The 23,982-nt window shown below is 33.6% G+C and overlaps 4 protein-coding genes across 4 annotated transcripts; 1 reads left to right on the top strand and 3 right to left on the bottom strand.

Annotated features, from left to right (window-relative positions):
• Window positions 1-985: 985 nt before the first annotated feature.
• Window positions 986-10,522, bottom strand: TRIADDRAFT_50837 (uncharacterized protein; the record flags this gene model as incomplete). Its single annotated transcript, XM_002116158.1, has 28 exons — window positions 986-1,099; window positions 1,269-1,322; window positions 1,470-1,556; window positions 1,634-1,707; window positions 1,796-1,864; window positions 1,973-2,048; window positions 2,165-2,257; window positions 2,350-2,419; window positions 2,526-2,608; window positions 2,721-2,768; window positions 2,893-2,982; window positions 3,045-3,101; window positions 3,186-3,287; window positions 3,402-3,539; window positions 3,688-3,763; window positions 3,948-4,021; window positions 4,141-4,221; window positions 4,320-4,396; window positions 4,731-4,735; window positions 4,781-4,897; window positions 4,999-5,037; window positions 5,144-5,220; window positions 5,292-5,380; window positions 5,479-5,536; window positions 5,644-5,718; window positions 6,062-6,175; window positions 6,520-6,580; window positions 10,494-10,522. The coding sequence occupies 28 exons, from the start codon at window positions 10,520-10,522 to the stop codon at window positions 986-988; spliced, it is 2,127 nt and encodes a 708-aa protein (XP_002116194.1).
• A 471-nt stretch (window positions 10,523-10,993) lies between these two features.
• TRIADDRAFT_50836 (uncharacterized protein) lies at window positions 10,994-14,389 on the bottom strand (the record flags this gene model as incomplete). The annotated part of the gene is made up of 10 exons (XM_002116157.1): window positions 10,994-11,047; window positions 11,149-11,229; window positions 11,313-11,399; window positions 11,558-11,618; window positions 11,722-11,846; window positions 11,932-12,033; window positions 13,368-13,453; window positions 13,626-13,720; window positions 13,958-14,105; window positions 14,335-14,389. The coding sequence occupies 10 exons, from the start codon at window positions 14,387-14,389 to the stop codon at window positions 10,994-10,996; spliced, it is 894 nt and encodes a 297-aa protein (XP_002116193.1).
• A 3,574-nt stretch (window positions 14,390-17,963) lies between these two features.
• TRIADDRAFT_60226 (uncharacterized protein) lies at window positions 17,964-22,102 on the top strand (the record flags this gene model as incomplete). Its single annotated transcript, XM_002116248.1, has 14 exons — window positions 17,964-18,516; window positions 18,606-18,738; window positions 18,828-19,186; window positions 19,289-19,776; window positions 19,861-20,084; window positions 20,175-20,239; window positions 20,353-20,528; window positions 20,674-20,779; window positions 20,870-20,928; window positions 21,018-21,106; window positions 21,205-21,382; window positions 21,479-21,547; window positions 21,711-21,805; window positions 21,898-22,102. The coding sequence occupies 14 exons, from the start codon at window positions 17,964-17,966 to the stop codon at window positions 22,100-22,102; spliced, it is 2,799 nt and encodes a 932-aa protein (XP_002116284.1).
• Window positions 22,103-22,820: 718 nt separating this feature from the next.
• TRIADDRAFT_60225 (uncharacterized protein) lies at window positions 22,821-23,585 on the bottom strand (the record flags this gene model as incomplete). Its single annotated transcript, XM_002116156.1, has 1 exon — window positions 22,821-23,585. One exon carries the CDS (start codon window positions 23,583-23,585, stop codon window positions 22,821-22,823), a length of 765 nt encoding a protein of 254 aa, XP_002116192.1.
• Window positions 23,586-23,982: the final 397 nt, after the last annotated feature.

Raw genomic sequence — 23,982 nt, 5'->3', positions numbered from 1 at the left:
TAAAGTTTCTGTTACTATTGGTCGCATATTATAATGTTGATTGGCATAAATTTGGATATGGTATTACTCCTTAGATTTTTATGTCTTGAAAACTTTCTGTGAAACACTATCGTAGACAGAAGTTTCCAGCGAGTCTTTCTAATTTATCCACTCAAAGTATGCGTATTAAAACATTGTTGTACCAATATATAGTAGTTTAGCATGCAATAGTAATAATAGTGTCCCTTTTTAATAACACTCCCTTGACTTAGAGATTTATGCAACGGTGCACACTTCATGTAGTGTGTACTTTGTGATAGAAATGAGGAATATACCCATAGTAAGATCACTATAATTTCTAAAGCTTTCATAAATAATTGGTATTTGACTGAATTAGTCAAATTCTTAGGCATTTACTAGCGAATCTTCTCACACTTCTATGTCATCATGCATTTCCTAGTAAGGAGTGTATTTCAATAGAAACTGTTTTTGAAATTGTAACGTTAACGAAATCAATAAATTTTAATGCTATATCAACGAAAACGTTATAGTAAATGAAAATATGTGACATGAGCGTTGAAAATATTGACCATTTTTAGGTTACTGGGTATGTATGCCCATATACAGTACGTATGCTTTCACGTATTTAGTACTGACTCAAAAAATGGTACTATCAACAATTAGCTTTGAAAATTAAAATTGGAGAATCATAATCACGATTCGAAAATTTATAATGCTTTCGTCAATGTATTTTTCATCACTTTATTTAAATTTCACTTATTCATGATATAACTTTTATTTACTTGTAATATTCGTGTATACATAAGGAGCGATACTATGATAGCTTAAGCTTATTTGATAAAAATATTAACGCTAAAGGTCATCCTATAGCAAAGGCATGGTCATATCTTTAATATCATTCTTTATCAATTTCATAAAGAACTGACCATGATTAGCTACTTTCATGAAGTAACCACATGTACGTACTTCGCTTTGCAGGCATTCTTTATTTTTTTAACTTTCGTAACCTTTCTTCTTCAAACTGCTTGACTAAGGTGTCTTGTAACTGTGGTGTTACTGGTGCATATTTCTGGTACTCCATGACGAATTCTCCTTTGCCCTAACAGTATATTGGAGTTACTAAGTATGGTGGCTTTAGAGTATATATACGGTATATATTTTACATGGCAATAGTTCTGTTAAAGCAGTCACAAATACCTCTACATATTTAGGATCATTTTACATAAATATTTTTTACAGTTGAAAAGTGCTATATAAACAATACTTACTTGTGTAGCTGATCGTAACTCAGTTGCATATCCGAACATATCATTCAACGGAACCTACAGTATAAATTTGAAAAAGAAAATTTAAAATAATATTGGTAACTTTATGCAATCCTATCAGACCCATGAGTTCAGGATTGGACTACTTTTATGGAACTTATCTACAAATAATTCATATAATGTCAAAACATAGCAGTTACAAACTTCAGCAAACAGATAAAAGTATCCTTCTACTGAATCACTTCCAGTAATGACGCCACGCCGACGACTCATACTGGTTAGAACAGCCCCCTTCATATAGTAAAGAATAAAAGAAATGTTTGTGAGGTGATTCTTACCAATAATTTTTCACATTTAATTATGCTTACTCTGTATTCTTCTGGAGCGCTAATTTCAACCAGCATTACCGGCTCTAGTATTATTGGGTTGGCCTTAGGGAATACTAAAGAGCGGAGGTTAGAACTATCAGGAATCAAACTGATCAAGATTATTAACCAAAAAAGTGTGACACGGGCAATAACAATGAATACCTTGTCTCATAGCTCCCTTGCCAGCCAGGCGGAAAGCTAATTCGCTAGAGTCGACTGCATGGGAAGTACCTTTTGAATAACAGTATTTATTGGGTTAATTAACAATACCATAAATTCACCATGAGAATTACACACTAGAATTATAATATTTTAAAGTAAATACAATATGTTAATTACCATCTTTTAATACAATTTTAACACCATTAATTTTATGTCCAGATATAATACCAGTTTCACATATATCTCGGAAGCCCTAAGGATAAGCAAAAAATCTACTTAAAATACCATTGGCAATTATAAAATACGCCAAACGTAGTACTGTAATTATAATTATCGTCAATGCCAATACAGCAACAAATGAAAATATACCTTCTCAATAGCAGGTATAAAGTTCTTTGGAATATTCATACCAACAGTTTCATCGGAAAATTCAACTGATGTTAACTTATCCTCGCCCAAAGGCTAACCATATTATTAGCAAACAAATCATTTTATTATCGTATTCGAAGACGTTTTTCGTTACGCGTACATGTAAATAGAGTACTTTATCATACTTGAATTTCTCCGATAACACGACCAAACTGACCAGCTCCACCAGATTGTTTTTTATGCAAATAATCGAATCTGTATCAAAATTACAGTATTAGATGAGAAGGTCCTTTCCTGGTCATACAGTAAGGATTTCATCGTTAAATTAAATATTTTTATCATAGTTTTTATTTTTACTTACTGGGCAATCGAACCAATTGTTTCTCTGAAAGCCACTTTCGGCTTCCCAGTTTCACATGGGCAATTATATTCTGTACGTATTCTCTAATACGAATAAGTTTTCAAAAGTGATGAGATTCTTAAGGCGTGCTTATATTGTATAATTGGAGACTAAGCAACCCAATAATATTAAAATCGTTCAATGCAAGAAACTTACCTCGGCATAAATATCCAAATGTAATTCTCCCATACCAGAAATAATGGTCTATAATAATTATTATTAATAAAGTATCAGAATACAATGAATAAATGTTTGTATGCAATACATAATAAGACATTGGATAAAAAACCACAGAAATCAACATGCGCACCACAATGTTGCTCAGTACCTCTTTGCTCTCGTCATCAAAGTGCACCTTGAAAGTTGGATCTTCTTTAGTGAACCGGTGGATCGCTTTAGAGAATTGTCCGATATCGTTCTAAAAAATTAGTTATATTTTAAAAATAGACAGGTAAAGAAAATGAATTTTTCTATGTTTACCTTATTGGTAGGCTTGATAGAAAGAGAGATCACAGGTTCTGGAACAAACATCGATTCCTATGATTTTTTTTATGATGCAGGTAAATTACTAAGTCAAAAGGTACTAACGTCTACAGGATAAATTATCAAGTACAGCAGTACCATCGATAATGACCGAGAAGATTCAGCCACAAATGTATCGCCCGAAAAACAGTCTACACCAAATAATGCGCAAATATCACCGGCATAAGCCTCTTGGACGTCCTATGATAAAAATTTAAGGCAGACTTGAATAACTTACAGTAAGATTAGGGTAACCTATCAGATTGTATAGAAGCATGATACTTTAGGAAATCGTAAATAAAAGCATCGAAATACCTCCATTTCATTGCTATGCATCCTAACAAGTCGTGGTACCTTAAGACGTTTACCGGTTCTAACATTAACAATAAAGCCACCTCTTTTTAACTGTCCTTGATAGATACGTATATATGTTAACTGACCAAATCGACCTGCCTGAATTCGAAGATAAAAGTCACTAAGCAATTACATAATGGTCATAATATTTAATTAACGTCATTGTATTATCTGCTAAAGTTACAACGGTAAATATGGGCTATAATCAATTGCGATGACTTCTTCCCACTATTACAGCATTGCATACCTCAAGCTTAAAGGCAAGGCCAACAAAAGGCTGTGCGCTGCTCCGTGAAGGATTCATTAAAATTTTTTGCTCATTGCTAGTATCGAAAAGTATTTTGATTTAGTAAATATGTCTTCATTACCAAAAGTAAACAATTGAAATTTCAAAAAATTATTAAATTGCAGAATGAAACAAGTTAGTGTTCTAATTTCTATAGCTAAAATTATAATAGTTAAATGAATATTAAAATCAAAATTAATAACAATAATAACTAAGCCTACTCTTCGGGATCCAAAGCAAAATTTTCAACTTCGGAAGGATTTGGTAAATATGCTAAAACACCGTCTAAAAGAGGCTATAAAATACCACAACAACAGTTCAATAAATTAGACTACATACTCGTATCTTAGGCGATTAAGAATGTTAATAAAAAATTTTTCTCTACTTGAATAAGATCATGATCTCTACAGCTACCTGGACACCTTTATTCTTTAGAGCTGATCCTAATAAGACCGGTGTAAAAGTTTTCTTTAAGGTACAACGTCGAATTGCTGCCTGTTTTATAGCAAGATTCAGAAATGAACCAGAATCAGATAAACAAAAGTTGAATTACTCAGTATACAATTAAAAAAATTTTTAAGATGCATAATTACGATGATGTCTTCCTTAGATAAATCTGCGTCTTCCAGAAACTTCTCTCCTAGTTCATCATCAACATTAGCTACTGCCTCTATTTTGATGTAAAAATATAGCAATAACTAAAACTTAGCAAAGCAAGTAATGATATTACCGATAATTCAACTAAGCTATGATAAATAATCTGACGTTAAATCCAAATCGACAGCCAAAATTTGGTCGATTAACTAAGTCAAACTGCTAATCTATCTAACAAGTAAGTACCAATCAATTCTTGTCTTTTCTTATTCGTTTCTTCCACATAATCATCAGGAATCTCTTTTTCGACTATTTGGGAGCTAAATTATAGAATACCGTTAAGTAATGGACAATAAATATTGGCGAACTTTACAATAAAATACTAGCAAGCGCATCAGGCGTTATTTTACTATTACTAATGCTAATTTAAATTGTAAGGCTTAAACACGATGTATCTTACCCCAATGCACCTTCAAAGTAAATAGCTTTTCTAGATATTATGTCTATAATTCCTTTAAAATCACTTTCCAAACCAATCGGTAAATGAATAAGAGCTGCATTATGTCGTAATTTCGACCTAGTATTTTGATAAAATTGATAAAGTATGTTCTAGAACGTTAATATGTAACGAACATTATACAGATTTCTTTAAAAGTGAAATTGTAAACTTAAAAATACCTAATTTGCAAAACTACTCTTTCTGGATTAGCTCCCATTCTATACGAAGTAGTTCAGATACCTTGTTAATGTTATTATTATCATAATAAATTATTGCAAAGGTTCTTATTAAGACAAAGCAAAAGATCATTCGAATATTCCTAACCGATCTAGTTTGTTAATAAAGGCTAAGCACGGAACCTCGTAACGTTTCATTTGTCTATCAACGGTTAAAGTTTGGCTCTATCGGTACATAAATGCAACGTTAGATGCAAGTACAAAGAATATAAGATATTTATATAGGTATTGCTCACTTGAACACCTCCAACACCGCATAATACTAATACTGCTGAATCTAAGACACGTAGGGCACGCTCGACTTCCATAGTAAAATCAACATGACCTAATCATTCAATAAAGTTTACAATGGTTAATTGCTAGAAAAGGAAAGTTACTACTGCAAATGTTTTAAATGTCGAAATATTCTACTATATATTTTACCTGGTGTGTCAATAATATTTATATTTGTTTCTTTCCAGCTGGTATAAGTAGCAGCAGACTATACTCGATAACATAACAAAAACAACATTTAATAAGTTGGTTAGTTTTAAGTCAAGTTGTATTGCTATCAATAAAATCAATGGGTGATTAAAACCAAATACCAACTTGTATCGTAATACCACGTTGACGTTCCAGATCCATAAAATCCATTGTAGCACCGACATTATCCTTACCTCTGACCTGCAATAAATGCAACAAAGTTATAAGCATCGATAAACGCTCAGTACATCGCTCTATATCTCGTATGAGAGATAAATTTAAATACTGTACTGGTAATTTTTAAGAAACTGGAATAAGTTACTCAAATTTGTAATACAACACAGGCGTGAAGATTAATGAGTTAAATTTGATAAAGTTGTAACGATTCCAATTCAAAGTTGGTATAGGTATAACCGTAAAGATCTACTGCATATAGTGCGAAGTTTTTCAAGATTTTAAAATTTCATTTTAAGGGAGAGCATAATTAAAATTATCACGTGTAAATCTACGTATAATAATTATAATTTATATTCTTTTACTCTACCTCGTGCATCTGACCAATGCGTCCGGTATAAAACAAAACTCGCTCTGTTAATGTCGTTTTCCCGGAATCAATGTGAGCTGATATTCCAATATTGCGAATTTTCTCTACTTCTACCTGTGTAGGTACGTTATGAAAGAACTCGTAGAAATAAATTTTATTTTCACATAAGAAAATACAAAATTTAATTATTGCCGAATACGGCCAGAAAATCGACTGCAGTACGGATTATGAATTCACGATATAAAGGGAAATTGCGATTATACTGTACAGTATGATCAGTATGATAGATAATACACATACATACAGTTTACTAATCACGAATAATTAATTATTACTCTTACCGCCGATTGCGACATAGCAGCCCGTAATAAAGGTGATATCTATAAAATCGATTCAATAAACAGATACGTCAACTAATGCAATTAATTATTACATACGAGTATAATAATTACTATTACTTCTAGGGTTGGTATACAAAAGTACGCGCATCTACTGCTACGATGCTGATATTTACTATAGCTTTTTGGTTATTAGAGTATATATATATATATGAGCAGTAATATGATAACAAGGTAGCAAAAATACATCCAATGTTATACATAAGGAGCAAACTATCATATTTCAATGATTCGATGTTGATACTAATTTTTAAACTATTCTAAATGACTTTAAAAGTGGTCAGCAAGGTACCGTATATAACCGATAGATAGTATCAATGAAAATATTGGATAATATTATGGCACAACATGCTGTCTGTTAGTTTAATGGTGGTCTACGGGAAAAGCAACAGTTCGACTGTACTGCAACTGCTGCGATATGTGATCGTACGCCAACATTTCTACTTGAATCACGCTGCATTATTTTCGTCTTAACGTCACTATACAGTAGCGTACAGTTCTACAATTTATATGAATCATTTTAGAAATGGGTTATGCAGCAAGTTTAAACCAGGACTACTAGTTCGTTGTTGAATGAAGGCAGATAAATCATAGTACTGTTACTCAATATATTGCACATTACAGGTGTAGATGTTCTCCATACAGGGACAGCTAGGTTGAAGTGCTGTAAATCCATGCTGCAAAGCATTGCAAGTGAAAGGTTAGAAACCAACAATGTTGCCGGCATTTACGGCACTGTAGTTGATTATGACCCCTTATGCCTATGCACAGCTAGAGTTCAGGTACTGCAGAGCCATTTATATTTGTACACTGCAATATCAGGTATAGCTGATCAAAATGGCTATAATGGATTGAAAGACTTCATTGATTACTACAGTCGTTTACAAGATTATTCCATACAGCATTTATTGGCAATTTAGCTTGACTTTCATGCCATAATACTGTAATCGAATGGTCTCTTACGATCCTATACAGTGAGGTCAGTAAGGAATCTATTCTACGTTTTAAATCTATTTAAAAACTTTGTGGTCATTTCTTCTGGAGTATCATTATTCATAATATGATATTAGCAGAGCGAGTGTGGTTTGCTCATTGGCAACGCCATGACCAGAGAACATGGCCAGACCTTGTAGCTAGTGGCTCACGTGGTGTACGCTGAACACGGTCTTATAGAGTAGAGCCTGTGTCGAGGACAATCAAGCCAATTCATTTCTTTACCGGATGTACTGAACTATGAATAAAATGACTTTACTCTTAGCAGTCCTACCTTATAACAAGTGGTCCCATATCGTAATGGCAGCCGGCTGGCTAGGTTGACTAATCGTATTGTGCTCATGTTAAAATAATTTGTACATATTCTCTTCGTTGACGGTTAATAATTAATTGATTGGACTTCAATTTCGCTTCCTTGGGATCTAGAGCTAGCTGCTAGAGGCAGAAACTTGCTTTCACCTACGTGCAGCCAGTTCAGTACCGTACAGTACAGTACAGTGTACAGTACTTTTCTACAATACCAACGTTGCACGTACCGTACACTGTACTGTACTGTACTGTACTGTACTAGTACTGTACAGTACTGCGCAGTACAGTACTGTATGGTACTGTACTATACTGTATGTACTGTACACTGTACACTGTACTCATGAAGAAGAAAGGCTCTCACTACAGTGCAGTACAGTACAGTACTGTAGTCTCTACATTACTTCGCTATTCCAAAGCTTAGAAACATCATGGCGACTGGCTTTCGCACCGTTGCCAGATTCTTAATTCTATTCGGAATTTTAGGAGTATTCCATTCAGCCTATTCCGCTGTACAACGTAATTTCATTGATTAACTTTGATATCTAACCGTTACAGTGAATCCTAATTGGATGCGCTCAACACTTTACATTGATGATCGCTGCAACGTATTTTATTCATAGATCGGACTTACGCCAAATTAACCGAACAAAATGTGGCTAATACACCAATAGACGTAAGCATCAAAGTCGTATCATCATACTTTTTTATTCAAGAAATTACATTTTATGAAACATGGTTGTACCTTGTAAATACTTTCAAAGCTTAAGCATGAACGTCATAATATGCATTGAAAATGATCATAGTTCAATAACTTGTGCTAGCAATTTTTGTTAACAATTTTCTGCAATACCTAGGCATAAATCTTTCTTACAAAACCAAACAAAATCATCCATTACAATGATTTCTTTGAACTTGCAGATTTTAGTCGAATGCTTAACTGGCTTTATCGTTTGTACCATTGGCGTAGTTATCATTTCTGGAAGTTTTCGCGAAATAAGTGCAACAGCAGAACTAAACGACAGGTACTAGCTATTCAAAGAACTGAAATTTCTCGGCGTAAATTATAATATAATTATATGCGTAATTATGAACCGTACAGAAATTCTCTTACTGGTCAATTTTCTGAAAGCCTGAAAAAGAATTTGTCGTATTAAAATGTATCATTGATAGCATGTTACATGTCTCTATAACAATATGCTCTATATTAATCCAGTCTTATTGCCAACAAATTTATTTTGACGACTTTTCTTTCGCTACATATATAAGTGTTTCATTCATGGTGTTGTCATTCTTTCTTTTTATTATGATGTGATAGGCCATCGGAAAACTTTACCAATAGGCAATCGTTTTATACCTTTAATCATCGAGGGCAAATTTTATATGAATCGTATGAATTGAGCGATGAGTAACATGTGTCATGAATGATAAATATGATGAATGGATGACGACAGACCTATTGCTATCGATGAAAGACTAAATTCAGAAAGGCACAAGTAGACAGTAGTTCTGTTTTAAACGATTGATACGTATCATTATTGTAATAAATCTCATCCCTATTATTATTGTTATTGCATTTACCTAACATGCTGTATGCACGCTGGTGCAGAATCCGCTATTGACAATTGTATAACGTTACATGTACACTAAGTTTTGCTAAAATTTTATTGTACTAATGCGTAATAGCGAATCATCATCAATTATAATTATTTTTACTGTATAGCTGAAAACTATCAATGAGCAACAATAAATACAGGTTAATAGTGATCGAGCAGGATTCTACATTTTCATGCCTATAATAATATTGTAGTATTTTTAAATTTTCTAAACCACAAGTGCTTTAACAATTTCTGTGCAGTGGTCTTCAAATGTACGCTTATACTGTGAAATTGTTATACCTCATCAACTTTTTACTATCTAGCATGAATATCGTCGCTATTAATGTTAACTTGATTAGTTCCACTATACAGAAAAATAAAAACTTGTATTATTCCTGTTAAGATAGTTATTCTAATTTACAATTAATGCTGTCTCGGTGGAGGTGTATTTAACCTGACGCAAGTACGTCTGTATTCGATTGACTGCGTTCTCAACAATTACAATTAATGATTGTCATTGTGGAGTTGTGAGCTGGGTGTATTTGGAGCCACAATTCGATCAAGTCATATAATTAATCGTTGCGTTCTTTAAAGGCTTGAATGTACTGTACAGTATGGCCTCAACAAATTTTGGATGCCGACTGTAATTTTCCATTGTGAATCATTTCATGCTTCTTCATTATGTACTGTATTCTAAGTCATCCTTTCGCTAAATATGAATACTGTGAATGATTTCATGCTCCTTCACAATATACCCTAAAGTCATCCTTGCCGTTCAATACGTATACTAGTACAGTAAGTTCGATACAGTCATATGCGCTGCCAATGACTGTACTGTATGCAATAGCGATTTCCGTAGCAACGTACAGTATTATTAGGCATTTCTTAACTGGTGGCAATTGATAATTATACGTAATAAATCAGTGGCATTAATATTAAACATACGGTACAGTATATAATATGATTTAATAGATCTACCGTACGAGTATGTTGCTCAGTAATTTTCCCTTGTAGTAAGCAATCTTCTAGATCTTTATTTGTATTTAAGAGTAAAGCATAGTGAATGAATTTTCCTTTATAAAAGCTGAGAGCATTTCCAGTAATAAATGTTTTTAACATCCCTCAAAATACAATTACATTGTCTTTAGTCCACCGAATAATGCCATAATAAATTAAACAAATTAGTTCGCAACTTATGCAAATTCGATTAATAATTTTCTTGTTTGCCAACACCGTACAGTACAATATATTACAAGTGCCATATATGGTTAAATTACAATATCATACAGAATGCAAACCAGGCTATATACGCGAATACATGATTAATTATGTAAGTATTCACAGTGTAATAACAATTTAGCATTACTAGTATCCTGTACATGTCTGGTAAATATCCATCTCCTACATGTAGCTTCCAACCGTAAAGTCAATTCTTGTAATAATGTCAATTTGCGGTTACTGCAATGTGAGGCGAATGTACTCGTATACGAGTATCTACACAAAGATATAATACATAATTTAAGTCTAAGCTGACATAAATTATTAAGTAGTCTAATTTCGTAAGAGAAACATTTCTTGGTTATGCAGCAACGTCTTGATAAAATCAATGAATCCAACTACCCAAAATTCAGACCAGGTTAGTAATGGTGCAATAAATCAATGCGCTTCATTTGCTCATATGTTACAAAAAACTGTTTTAGAAAGTTAAGGACCATAAGAAAGAGCACTCATGATTAATAGATAATGTAAAGAGTTGCAATAGTAATTTTAATTGTTATCTATGTGAGGATACAATAACATTCCAAGGTCCAACACGCAAAAATGAGGGTACGAAACCCTTATATAGTGCAAGGATGCCTTCACCACGAATTGTCTACGAATAAAATTATTAATTAGGCACCTTACGTTCACTTTACAACATAGAGACTTTTAGATATTGCTGGTACTATTTCTTACCTGATATAAGCAGTGGAAAGAATTCTTATAAAATGACGCTGATCTTTTACTAACAATACGACTTGCTGATTGATTCACCATTCTAGTCTATAAATATTAAAGTTATCTCTATCACTCTGGGGAATTAACTGGCTGTAAGCCCATATCAAAATTAAAAGGTAAGTCTACGTATGCTATATAATCGCTAATATTGCTGTAGTTGTAGGTGAGAAACGGTAAATTTTACAAATTTTAACAATTCTAACCTTTATAACGTCCAAAGGATTAGAAACTAGAGCCATAGAAAGACCAGATATCATACTACAGCTGTAAACCATACAAGATTATGTAAAATATATAAGTACAATTTATAACTATCGTGTTAAATAGTTGATTGATTAATAAATATCTTTCATCGAGTACAACGCACCATAAATGAGTTGATAGGCCATCATTCATAAGTTGACTTTTAATGAGCTCACGCTTACTCAGTTCATAAGTTGGCATTTGAACGGCAACTATCACAGCTGCTCTTTGTGACGTTGGTCCCACACCCTAAGAAATAAAAATAATATTTGTACAAAATTTACTTAGACATCCGACCAGCCTCATCGTAAACATTACGTAAGAAATAGCTTACCCGATAAAGACCCCTAATACCTTCTTCTTTATAAATATCAGCAAAAGACCGAAGCACATTCTTTCCAGTCAGGTTCATCCGTGATCCAGCTTGCATCCTAACCTATAAAACCATAATAAAAATTAAAATTAATACATAATTTTTAATTTAGTCGAAACACAAAACTTGTAATACAATAACATCTTATCATGAACTACATCTACAAATATTACATAGGCTTAGCATATCGTGATTTTTCAATTATCTATGATCATAAATTTTTTCATACCGTGAATAGACTTGGAAAACTAAAGAAGCACATGGTAACATAATTTAATTAAATTTTATTTCTATTCTAAAGCAATTAAATGTACAGTAACATATATATACTAAACGGTAAATAAGGTATGCTATGCAGGTTCATACTGAAATGAAATCAAACGAAATAGTAGAGGACTGAATATAGACAAGCTATACATAGATATACACATATATTTAAAAGCGTCTGAAGAGCGCTATACCATCATTCAGACGAATGCTACAGTTTTGCCCGTACATACTGCAGAAAACGACATAAGATTCCTTTTCATATATCGCCTACGCGATAACATTTACGTCTTAAAGTCTGGAAGGTAAAATACCATAATCATCCGTGAAGCAATAGCATAAAGTAACTTAATTTAATTTTGAGCTTACGAATAAACGAACTAGTATATGACAAATAAAAATATGCGGTATTTCATCAAGTCAATTAAAACTTAACGAATAATAAATATTTGGTTAATCTACCGCATTTACTAGAAAACGGATTTACGCGTATGCGTAGATTATGCGTTAATACACTAGATCGGCTACACAATGCAGAAAAATTCTCCTTCTCTACGGTGAAAAAAGATAATACGCACAGTTAATACTCGTCCTACAGTACAGACTACAGTACTATAGTATGGCTCTGATATAACCAACTAAACCAAGTGCAGTATAGCTGGTAGTGTATGCCTGTAGGACCTTATTATGAAGTATAGTACAAACTACACCATAATTACGATACGGTATGACTGAAGAGATAGGAGAAATACTAAGAAGCAATTCGCTCTACTTGTATCTGCAAAATGACACAATAGCATTTTGCGAATATTAAAGCACTAACAAACGGAAATGATGTGAATCACTATATCATAACTCAAGGAAAACGAATAAGCCTTAACTAAACACATTTTAATGCATCAGCTAGCTAATACTAAACGATCGACTTGTAGGTATCAATATACATATTTGTAATCTTGAAGTAATGATCACATAATGTACATAACTAATTTACACTTAATAATACTACTATATGTATTGGCTATAGAAAAATGAATGTTTCTTGGTAATGAATAAAACTCTATTATGAAATATTACGGATTACGGTAGATTGTGTAATTGTGCGCAATCATATTATCATAGTTACCAACCTTCAGAACATCAGTAGGATTAGCGATGCTTGAAGATAGTGCTCCGGCAATCATTCCAGCAAATACATTTGTGAGTATAGTCTCATCTATAATAATAATTAATATATTAATCAACAAGGATAATAAAATTACATGTGAAAATGCCACGTTAAATTTTTGTCTCCAAATATGCATCTCAACTAAATAAACACTACTGTAATAGGTGTTAAATCATCTAAAATAAGTAAATTACTATAGAATCATTTCATTAACTTTTACCTTCAGGATTTTTTGCGACAATTCTTTTGACAGTATGATAAGTCCCAAATTTAATAGTGCCATAAGATGCTTGCCTCAGCAAGGCAGGTGCAAGACTATGGTATAAATTAATACATAGAGTAAATAAATTTGATGATAATATCGTTGTATTGAAGTACAGACATAATTTAATATTATCAATGTATATACTGTAGTACGATGCATCACCTCTAATATAATATAATTGTTATATTTACCATTTAGTGCAGTACTATAGCAACATGGCACAAGTAGAGTAAGATTCGTATAACTTGCATTTCATAAATCACTCTACTGTACAGTACTGTACATACCCAGAATACAACGCCTTAAAACCTTCATCTGCGGCAATTAATCTTAAAGCATGTCCCATGCCACGGTAACGTAGACGTGCTAAACTAGCATCGCCAATTTGACCTTGAATTTGTAATCGAATCTTTGCCGTATCAATCGGGAAGGTGCCTAAATCATACAGTAAATACTAACCGTTAACCATCGATGACAAGGATACGGAATAGTTTACATTTATTTAATGCATAGCGAAATAGCAATAAGTCTACGCTATACTGAGCCAAAGCATCGTAATAAATTGATTAGTAGAGGTCTCAGGGTAGTCCATGCATAGGGTATATGAAGATATAAATCATTTAACACAGAATGCTGAAATTTCAATCTGCCGCTATCAACCTACATGACTCAGCAGCAAGCGAGGCAACACCACCCAGTATAAATGGCTGCCATTGCATTTTCAATCCGATTTCTTCCGGTCGTAAATAATTGCTCTACTAGGCTGGTTTAAAGACTAAAACGATGATATCTCTATAATAGTCCAAGATAAAATGTTACAAGATCAAGATTAATCTAGATTATCAATACATCCCATCGGTTAACATGACCGTATTTACTGCTAATATTATTCAATCGAGTAATCGAGTTTATGCAATACTCGTACGTAATCGTTTTAGTAAGATGGTACAGTACAGTACAGTACCGTAAGTACAGTATATAGAATCTGTTAACTACTGCGTGGGTCAAATATGTTTCACCCCTTTCGTGCTGCGCTGCATTATGGTACGCAAAGTCAATAGACGAAGCTCAATCTGTACATACAAGAGGTCTATGATCAATCAAGTGTGGTCAACAAGGCACTATAAATATCCTAGTCCCGGCAAAAAGTAGAACAGGAATCAAAATATCATCTAAGAGCTTCAATGAGGTGAGCAATGCGACTTATGAAAACCGATCCAATGCAAGATAGTAATTAAATATGACCCATGACATACACGTACTATCCATCTGTTCATCTATGTACAGTACTGTACATTCTATCTACTCCAAGTAACACTCAGTACCAGAAAGGAAATATTGTATTGTATATTTTCTTACACAATAATTTTCAATTGGAAGCCGGTCAATATCAGAAGGATGAAATGGCGAATTTGGAATAATGTGCAGGTAAAGTATGTACGCACTTGTAGTCTTGTATTGAGTATGTTACTACTAGAAAGTAGTTCAGAGCTGTTTTTCGGCACGATGACACTGGACTGCAGTAGGTTAGCGAAGGCTAGTTTTGCGTACACCACTGTACAGTAAATGTGATCTTGTCTTTGTAATGACTAAGCAGGCTGAAATGCTGTAGAATTGTTTTCGACGTACTGCACTTGTGAAGATTGGAGATCCGTCACTTGGAAAGCAGATGAGAAACTGAAATCCAGCGGGGTACGTCAACAAATATATATTTATACCCCTGCGCCTCATTTCGGGTAATAATGAATACATCAGTACCGTACCGATGTTTTGATCTATGACCGATAGAACACTTTGTTCAGCATCATCAAAAGGCACGTGAAGACACCGGCAAGCTGGCAAATGATTGGCTAGGGTTCATTTTGCTTGTACGTGGTTGTAATTGTGTCAATAATCGTCAATTGGCAGTTATTGCTGGAATCCAAGCAGAATCCCAGTACTGTAGTGACTAAGGGTTAGTGGTACTGTACTGTACAGAACTCAAGTACTGTAGATACAGTATCTTGAAGAGGCGAAATACTGTACTGTACACTGTACAGTACAGTAGTTATTACTTATTAGTGCATGCTGCGCATACTCAGTTCTTTCGGAAAGATCATTTATTAATATTCGTTATTCATGATTACGGTAATGTACAGTACTGTACATTGTACACTGTACGGTATAGTACTGTACAGTACAGTACTGTAGTGGTGTTTTACCTGGCCCGCCATTGATATTTATTTATTTATTTGTTTTTTAATAAGCAATAAACAAGTTTTATCGTTACAAAACTTATTTAAATTTATTTACGGTACAGTATTTTTACAATTTCGATACCAGGATCGAAATTAGTAAATGGTAGGCGTGCATAGTCTTTGCAAATAATAAATTGAAACAAAAATAGCAGCTGTACTGTACAGTGTACAGTACGCTGCAGTGACGGAGTATTTTACAGTACCATACAGTATTGTACGTAGTTCTACTGCATTTCGAATGTACAAGTATGTGACAGTATGAACTACGTACTGTATTGCCAGATCCAGATGGCCAAGTTGACCATACTGTACAATACAGTAAGTGAACTGTGCGTGAGTGTACACTGTACACTCACTAGAGATTTGCAAACCCTAAAAATTTTCTTACCCAAATGGCAAATGCTTAAATGCTAAATGACACTGTTTTGTACTGTACAGTACTGTCATTATGACAGTACAGTACAAAACTTTTCTATTCTAACTCTAGTACGAAGTTCATCACAGTTCGGCGCGAAGGCGGACTGGAGTCGGACCGTGTGGACCGTACTGAACTCTGAACATAGTTACAATGTACAGTGCACAGTACACGGCGAATGTCTACAGTGTATTGTACTGTGCTGTGCACTGTGCACTGTGTAGTCTTGTGTTCACTGTATTATCGTACTGCGCACTTGCGGTGACACTTTTAACGGTGTCAGATGGTTGTCGTGGCAACGTAAAGTTGAAAGCCTTCGGTAATGAGATCTCTGTTGCCATTCTGTACAAGTCTTAATATAGGATTCGAGTCAAATTTAGGTTAGGTTAGGTTAGCGTAAACTTATATCCGATAACTACTCTAACAGTATGCCAAATTTTTAGTGGTAGTATCGACCTATCTTGTTAATAACATATTGTCATACAAATTGAAATACACGTATACCCAAGTAAATTAGCCTATAAAGACTTAAACTGCCCTTGTTTTTACAAGTAAGTAGCACCCGAAAAATTTAGATATTTTAGTGGTATAGTAGCAAACTATCTATATCTATAGTCAGTTATTCTATATAAACGTGCATCTGTATATGGATACTAACGGTCATCGAGGCGTAAGTGTGTATATCATATTATAAGCATAATCAGGGTTTTTATTAGTTAAACATCACATTTCTTCGTCATTTTATGAATAGAGTTATGGCTACTTATGAAGCATATTAAATTTGCTTATTGACAATATATCATATAGACTATGATAATTTAAGCAATTAAGTCGAAAATTTACTGTATTCAATCAAATTTTAATTCGCCGTATAATGGATCAATATAAACATTTAACTTACCTCGGTCTATATATTTTTGTTATAGCTTGCACCAATATTCATCATTCAATCAGTCAGTTTCGAAATAAGAATATGTGGTAACTGAGGCGATCAATCTGATACGTCACATACCAGGTAAGCATTGCGATATCCGGTTATTGAATTAATATAAAACGCAAACGGTATTTTAAATTTTATATCAGATTAAACACAGATAGAGACACTGATTACCCTTTCCTTTAATGAGATAATTGCAATAGCGATGATAAAAATAACTGGGTTGACAAATGAAAGTTTGATATTTAATCTATCAACAGATACGATTAAAATTTTAGCTTAAATAAAATTTTCGTTTAGTAAGATAGTATTTCAGTTTTTATAATATTTACAATTCTCAAAGATTATAAATAAATCGGTTTACAATCCATATATGTAGATAGCAGACTTTGTCTAGAGAGGTAATTTAGCTTAATATAGAAGAAAAGTGCTTCATTAATTGCTTATGAATTTATTTTCTCTTGCCTCTATAATATGATTGCTTAAAGTTAAGCTGAGTTACCAACTACAGGTTTACGTTCAATATACGCGTATGTAATTGACTTAAATGGAATCCAACCTTAACTATTTATTAAATGTAGTTATTTATTATACAATTTATCTGCGTATGAACACATCGACATAAAACATGTTTCAATGATCTATCCTCATAAAATTATTACTATTACTCATTATGCATATAGTCAATCGATACAATTTACATAATGTCTCGTGAAACAAGATCCGCTACAAATCAACCATTTGATGACGGAAAGAACGTTAGTAACTCTGCCCTTCGTCGAGGTCCTAGGAGAAGTAGATCGCACAGTGTCACATTTTCTCTTAGCTCTGATAATTCTAATCAACCGTTGAAGCGAGCTGAATTAAAATCGAATGACTCCTCCACAACATCAAGTCGACAAACAAGATCAGAGAGTATCGCAGATATTCCAGAAGAACTAATAAATAAAGACACGTTACCACAACAATCAACAACAAGTCGTATGCGGTCAAAAAGCTACTCTAATATAAATGATTGGGTTTCAAATCCAAGAAAGAGAGCACAATCGATATCAGAATCTAAAAGTCTGACAGTCTTGCCTATACTCGATGTTGTTAAAACGGCTCAGCCTTCAAGTCCAACTATTGAGTTGGTAAAAGGGCTAGACTCGGAAATTTTAGATATAATTGCAAAGGAGCGTTCAGCTACACCAAAACAACAAATGCCAAAGCCTGTTTTACCTAATATTAAGCCGATTAAAGAAAGCAAAAAGCCAGGTAGATATTTGATACTAATTCCATAGTGACTTGCGATCTCGACTATTAAACTTGTATGATACGCTAATTTTGTGTATGCTTACAAATAGAACAAGAAGAAAGCAATTACAGCCTAGTCGAAAGTAATACCAACGTAAAAAATACGACTAAAGATGAAGAATTGAAAGAAAAGAAAGTCGTAATGCTTAATAACCCAGAAGGAAAACATATACTTCAAAGACGGTATTGACATTATGATAAATGTATGCTCTATTTTTAAATTAAAATCATTGCTGAAAAATATAATACTTTTCTTTTAATCTATCAATTAGACATAGCGAAGAATTTAAACCATTTGATGACGATAATGCTTCTAAAACAGAGATTAACGTTACTACAAGGAATGCTGTTAGTGCAGATGGCACTAAACGTAAAACTTTATCTTCACAACAGCATCGACGCTTTCGACACGGAGATATTCGCAAGCCTGTAGTTAGTTTTAAACCTCAAACGTTCAAAATTAAAAGAGAACACGGAATAGTCAATGCAACATATAATGAGGATAGGACTAAAAGAACGATTGAAATTCAAACTGACTGGAGCTGGATGGAAGATTGGAAATTGCATAATTTAGTCAAAGGAGGCAATGCCCTTTCTGATAACGAAGATTCTGGAAGCAACCAATCTCCAGGTAAACTGAAAGTAATACTGTATTATAACGATGTAATTTGATTTCTATAATTTATTAAATCGTATACAATGCATAATTTTAATGTGCTTGATGGAATCACAGAATCTCGCCAAGCAATGCAGCATCGGTCACTAGCTGAAGAAGCACTAGCCAATGTTAAAGTAGTTGATGAAAATTATGCAGAAAGTGGCACAATACCGGAGGAAGCATTTAGTAGGCACAATACCCCATCAAGTACAATTTCATCCCAAAAAATAGATTCTACATCTGAAATTTCTGATGCTTTCGGTGTCCTGACTATGGAATTTAGCTCAGATTCGTCCGATGAAGATGACAACGACAATTATATAGATAACGAGCAAGATGCAATTGCTGCAGTAGGACCACCATCTATATTAAAGTATAATCGAGAATCGGAAGCGGTAACTCTAAGAGTCGACGCCCAAACTCCGATGACGTCTCAATCAGTAGCTAGCTTTCATAGTTCTATTGGTGATGCACAAGGTGATGGAATTTGTGATTATTGTGGATTAGCTATTATTAAAGAATTTCCAACTATAGAAGAAATTGAAACAACGCCAGCAGAAAAGGTAAGTTTAATATGAAAAAATTATAAGATTTATAAGCTGTGAATACAACAATGTTATATTCTCATTTTCATCTTATTTTTACAGCTATTTTGCTGCCCAGATTACCACCAATTCGTTCTATACTTACACGAACTTAGTGAAAGTAAAGGTGCTCGTAGTAAACGAAATGAAATTCCAGATGCAGATGCTGATCAAGCTGATAGCGATATAAGTGACGTAGAAGGTGATGCGCTGATTAATGTTTCCCCTCATGCACCATTTAAGAATCGGCAGGCTCGTCGAGAAGCGAAAGAAAGAGCACAAGAAAAGTATGTCTATTAAAGATTGCATAGTTACGCACAGTTGCATTCATATATCTGTACATAATTATTTACACTCTAATATTTACTCAAAAATAGAATGAGAGAACGTGAAAGAGAACGCCAGTTAGCTAATACAATTAGTAACCTGAATTACTATGCATGTAAGTTAATTACTTATTACAATACATAACATCCTTATTTTATCACAGTAAAGCATAAATTACTGTACTATTGGAACTAATATTTATCTATATTTATTCCTATATTATTGCAGTTGCTCGACAAATTAAAACAATCAATTATACCCTATCTTCAAATCGTTGCTTAGAAGAAGGATGGACAGTTATACCTTCTCCTTTACCTGAAGACGAAATAGATCCTGACGAGGACGACGAAAAATTGTCATTTATGACAGAATTGCCGTCTAATTTAGCTTTTCTTCAACAAAAGGTAGCAATTAACCATAATTATAAATAATTAGTAATTCAGTCAATATTATCTATTGGTAACCATAGTTAAAGTGTAGATATTAAATCTGAAAGGAAACATTTATGTGGGTATTGAAATGTTCAATGTCATACATAAATTGAAATAGGCAAAAGGAAATCAATTACCTATTCAAAAATTTTATGAGAATGGTAGTTTGTTCTTAATTCTACTTCCTGATGGCACGGGATCCGTATTGTATCTTTATAATTCATGTAAAATGGCAGCTTGACATCTTTACTAAGGATTAAATGTATATTGACTATTTTTTACCTTAACTGCGTATTTAATCAGTTATCCATCAGGTAATGTAGCTATAGGTATTAGTGCCCATGGTAATGGATTGAGTTATGTTGTACTCGAGGTAAGGTATCATAGACTAAATTGTAAACTCAATGGTTTCATTACATGTTAAATAACATTATTTTATGCCAATACGAATATTTACTCTAGGATGCTCCCTTATCTGAGAGTCAAAAAATATTAGCCCTATTTAATCCGTCCGGCCATAGTTGTATCTATCATAGTAATAACAGAATTAGGTCAGTAGTTTATCAATCCCTGACCATCGTCTAATCTATACTATGTAATCAAGCATTTTCCATGTAAATTTATATTACTATATTGTCTGTTTTAACAGATTATTGATTTATCCGACCGGCGGAGAAGTTGCGGATTCTAATGGTACGCGTAAAAAGAAATGGAATTGGGATCTTGATTCACACCTGGATAAAAATAATGCTCATATTCATGCGCCACCATTTCAACCAATTTGTTTTGCAATCACCAAAGAAGTTGCACTTCGTTGCAAATGGCAGGTAACTATAATTAAGTTTACCTTGTTATATGTCGATCGATTGTTTAATGAATCCGGGGAAAGCGGTAAATTAATATGCTTTTGGTAAATTATTTAGGATAAAGTCTATCTGTCCTTCAGTGCTCAAGCAAGAAGCTGTAAATTTAACGTAGGCGTTAAACTTAAGGTAAGGATAGAAAGTTAGTGTTAACTACGATAGACCAACAATCGCAAATCGTATGTCTTATACACCAATTAACTCCAATGATGTGGCCTATACATCATGAAACATGTATGCATAGGCATACATATAACATGGGCTTTATTTTTATTGATAACCTTTTTTATAGTTGATTCACCCTCAACAAACACCGGAGTTATCCAAAGCTCAGAAGATGGAATTAGAGAATGAAGAATTTTTAAATAATGCTAAAAAGCGCATCAGGTACAGTACATAGTTTTACATGACATAAACTGAAGGTTGTATATAATTTAATAAATCTATGTAATAATTTCTAAATGTAAATATGATGTTAGGAAATTGCTAAATAAAACCCAAACTACCCTACGCTATCCCAAGTCGCCACGACTAGAACAGTTAGCACCACCTCGCTACCTTGAAAGTGATAAGCAAAAGCACAGGCCAAAGCATCGCTTACAAGTACCTAAAAGTACTCCAAATGGACGCTTAAATGAGGATGATAATGCATCGGTGAAATCACCCATTTCAGTTGGGAATTGAACAGATTAACAGCTAATTAATAAGTATATTCACTACTTCTCGTATCAATTTTTGCTATTTAATAATAATAGAGGCTCAAAAAATCGACATGTACATACTCTGATTTGGAACACGATACAATATTGACTTTTCTATTATAAGACTTTTATAAGAATGCGCTTCTATATTGGATTAAAAGATTATTTTAGTTACGAATTTTATAGATTTGCGAATCATAAATTAAAAGTAATAAATTATAGCTATTGATAAGCTATTACATAATTATAATCGACCACTGTATTATCGTTTTTAATATCAACAGCTTGATGTTTATAAAAAAAGATATAGAACATATCAGTGATACTATCTTTGGAAAGTAACGTTTTAATTAATTTGAAACTAAGCTCGCTAATATCAGTTGGAGTAGATATATGATAAAAAAGGGATTTTGCTATTTTACGAAGCTAGAAGAAGTAAAAACTGTATCGCTAGTTCTATTGCTTTGAGATGCACCATAACAAGCCATTCTAAATTTTTATAGAGATCAAATATCTCGTAGAGGACGATAGAACATGTTAGATAATCTAATAAAAGCTTGCGTACTACTTCATGTCAAATGGACTGTTCGATACTGCGCATTACAGTACAGTAGTTGGATAGGATATCTAAGTAATTTAAAACTTGTTTATTTAGTTAGTGATTTTTGTACCGTATCATAATGATCGTTTAGCGTATAAAGTTATAATCGACTTCCTAAACCTCCACCAACTACAATTGTACTGCCATTTACATAAGCAGCCTCATCAGATGAAACATAAGCTACAGCAGAGGCAATTTCTTCAGGTTGACCATATCGCCTTAAAGGCGTTTCCCGCATGACCCAATCTTCGTTACTTCCTTGACGTAGGCCTAGACTCATTTTGGTAGCAATGACACCAGGTGCAATAGCATTCACTCTAATTTTATATCTGCCTAATTCTTTGGTCAGTGCCAACATTAATCCAAACATTGCCGTTTTAGATACACTATAAACTCCAGTCACTGGCATAGGGCTATGACCTAAGATAGACGATATCAATACAATATTGCTACCGTCGCGTTGTTTCAAGTAAGGCAAAACCTCCTTGGTAAGCGTAAAAGCAGATTTAAGATTAACTGAGAATGTCTTATCCCATACTGAACTGGATGTTTTGATGACTGGTCCGCCAAAAGCAACTGCAGCGTTGCATACGAGTACATCAATAGCGCCAAATTTATCAACGGTTGCTTGAATAAGATCTTTAATATCGTCTTCCTTACTAACATCGCAAACTCTGCCCAGGGTATTGGTGTAGCCTTGATCTCGTAATAGTTGAATTGCTTTATCTACCTTCTCCTGATGTCGACTGCTAACGGATACGCTGCCACCTTCTGCAGCTATCCTTTGAGCCGTAGCAAAACCAATCCCTTCAGTCGATCCAGTAATAACTACTACTTTATTCTCGAATCGTTTTCTTAAAGCCATTTCACTATTCTTTTACTTTTTTTCAAACCTGTAAGTCAACCGATGAATTTCAGAGATTCTATGTTATACGGGTATTTATTATTATATATACTGTATATTATCTTGAAACTGATCGAGCCAGTACTACACACGAACAGAGACTGTACTAGGCGTGGTCATGGGCTTGTAGCCACTTAGTCAGCCTATCCTCATCGAGCCGTAGTTTAAACGTTTAGAATTGTTATAGTAAGATCCTGTAGAATATTGTTCCTCGAAAGCATGACTATTATTTCTGAGCAGTATCAGTACTAGTCTATCAACATGCACGGGCATAAATTAAGTGAATAATGATACAGTTCTATTAATATGATAGAAATTAACGGAGAATGTCAAATGTCAAAGGTGGTGAACTTGGTTC

The sequence above is a fragment of the Trichoplax adhaerens genome, genomic scaffold (assembly GCF_000150275.1).
Source record: "Trichoplax adhaerens TRIADscaffold_14 genomic scaffold, whole genome shotgun sequence".
NCBI lineage: Eukaryota > Metazoa > Placozoa > Uniplacotomia > Trichoplacea > Trichoplacidae > Trichoplax > Trichoplax adhaerens.
This window is presented reverse-complemented; position numbering and strand designations above follow the sequence as displayed.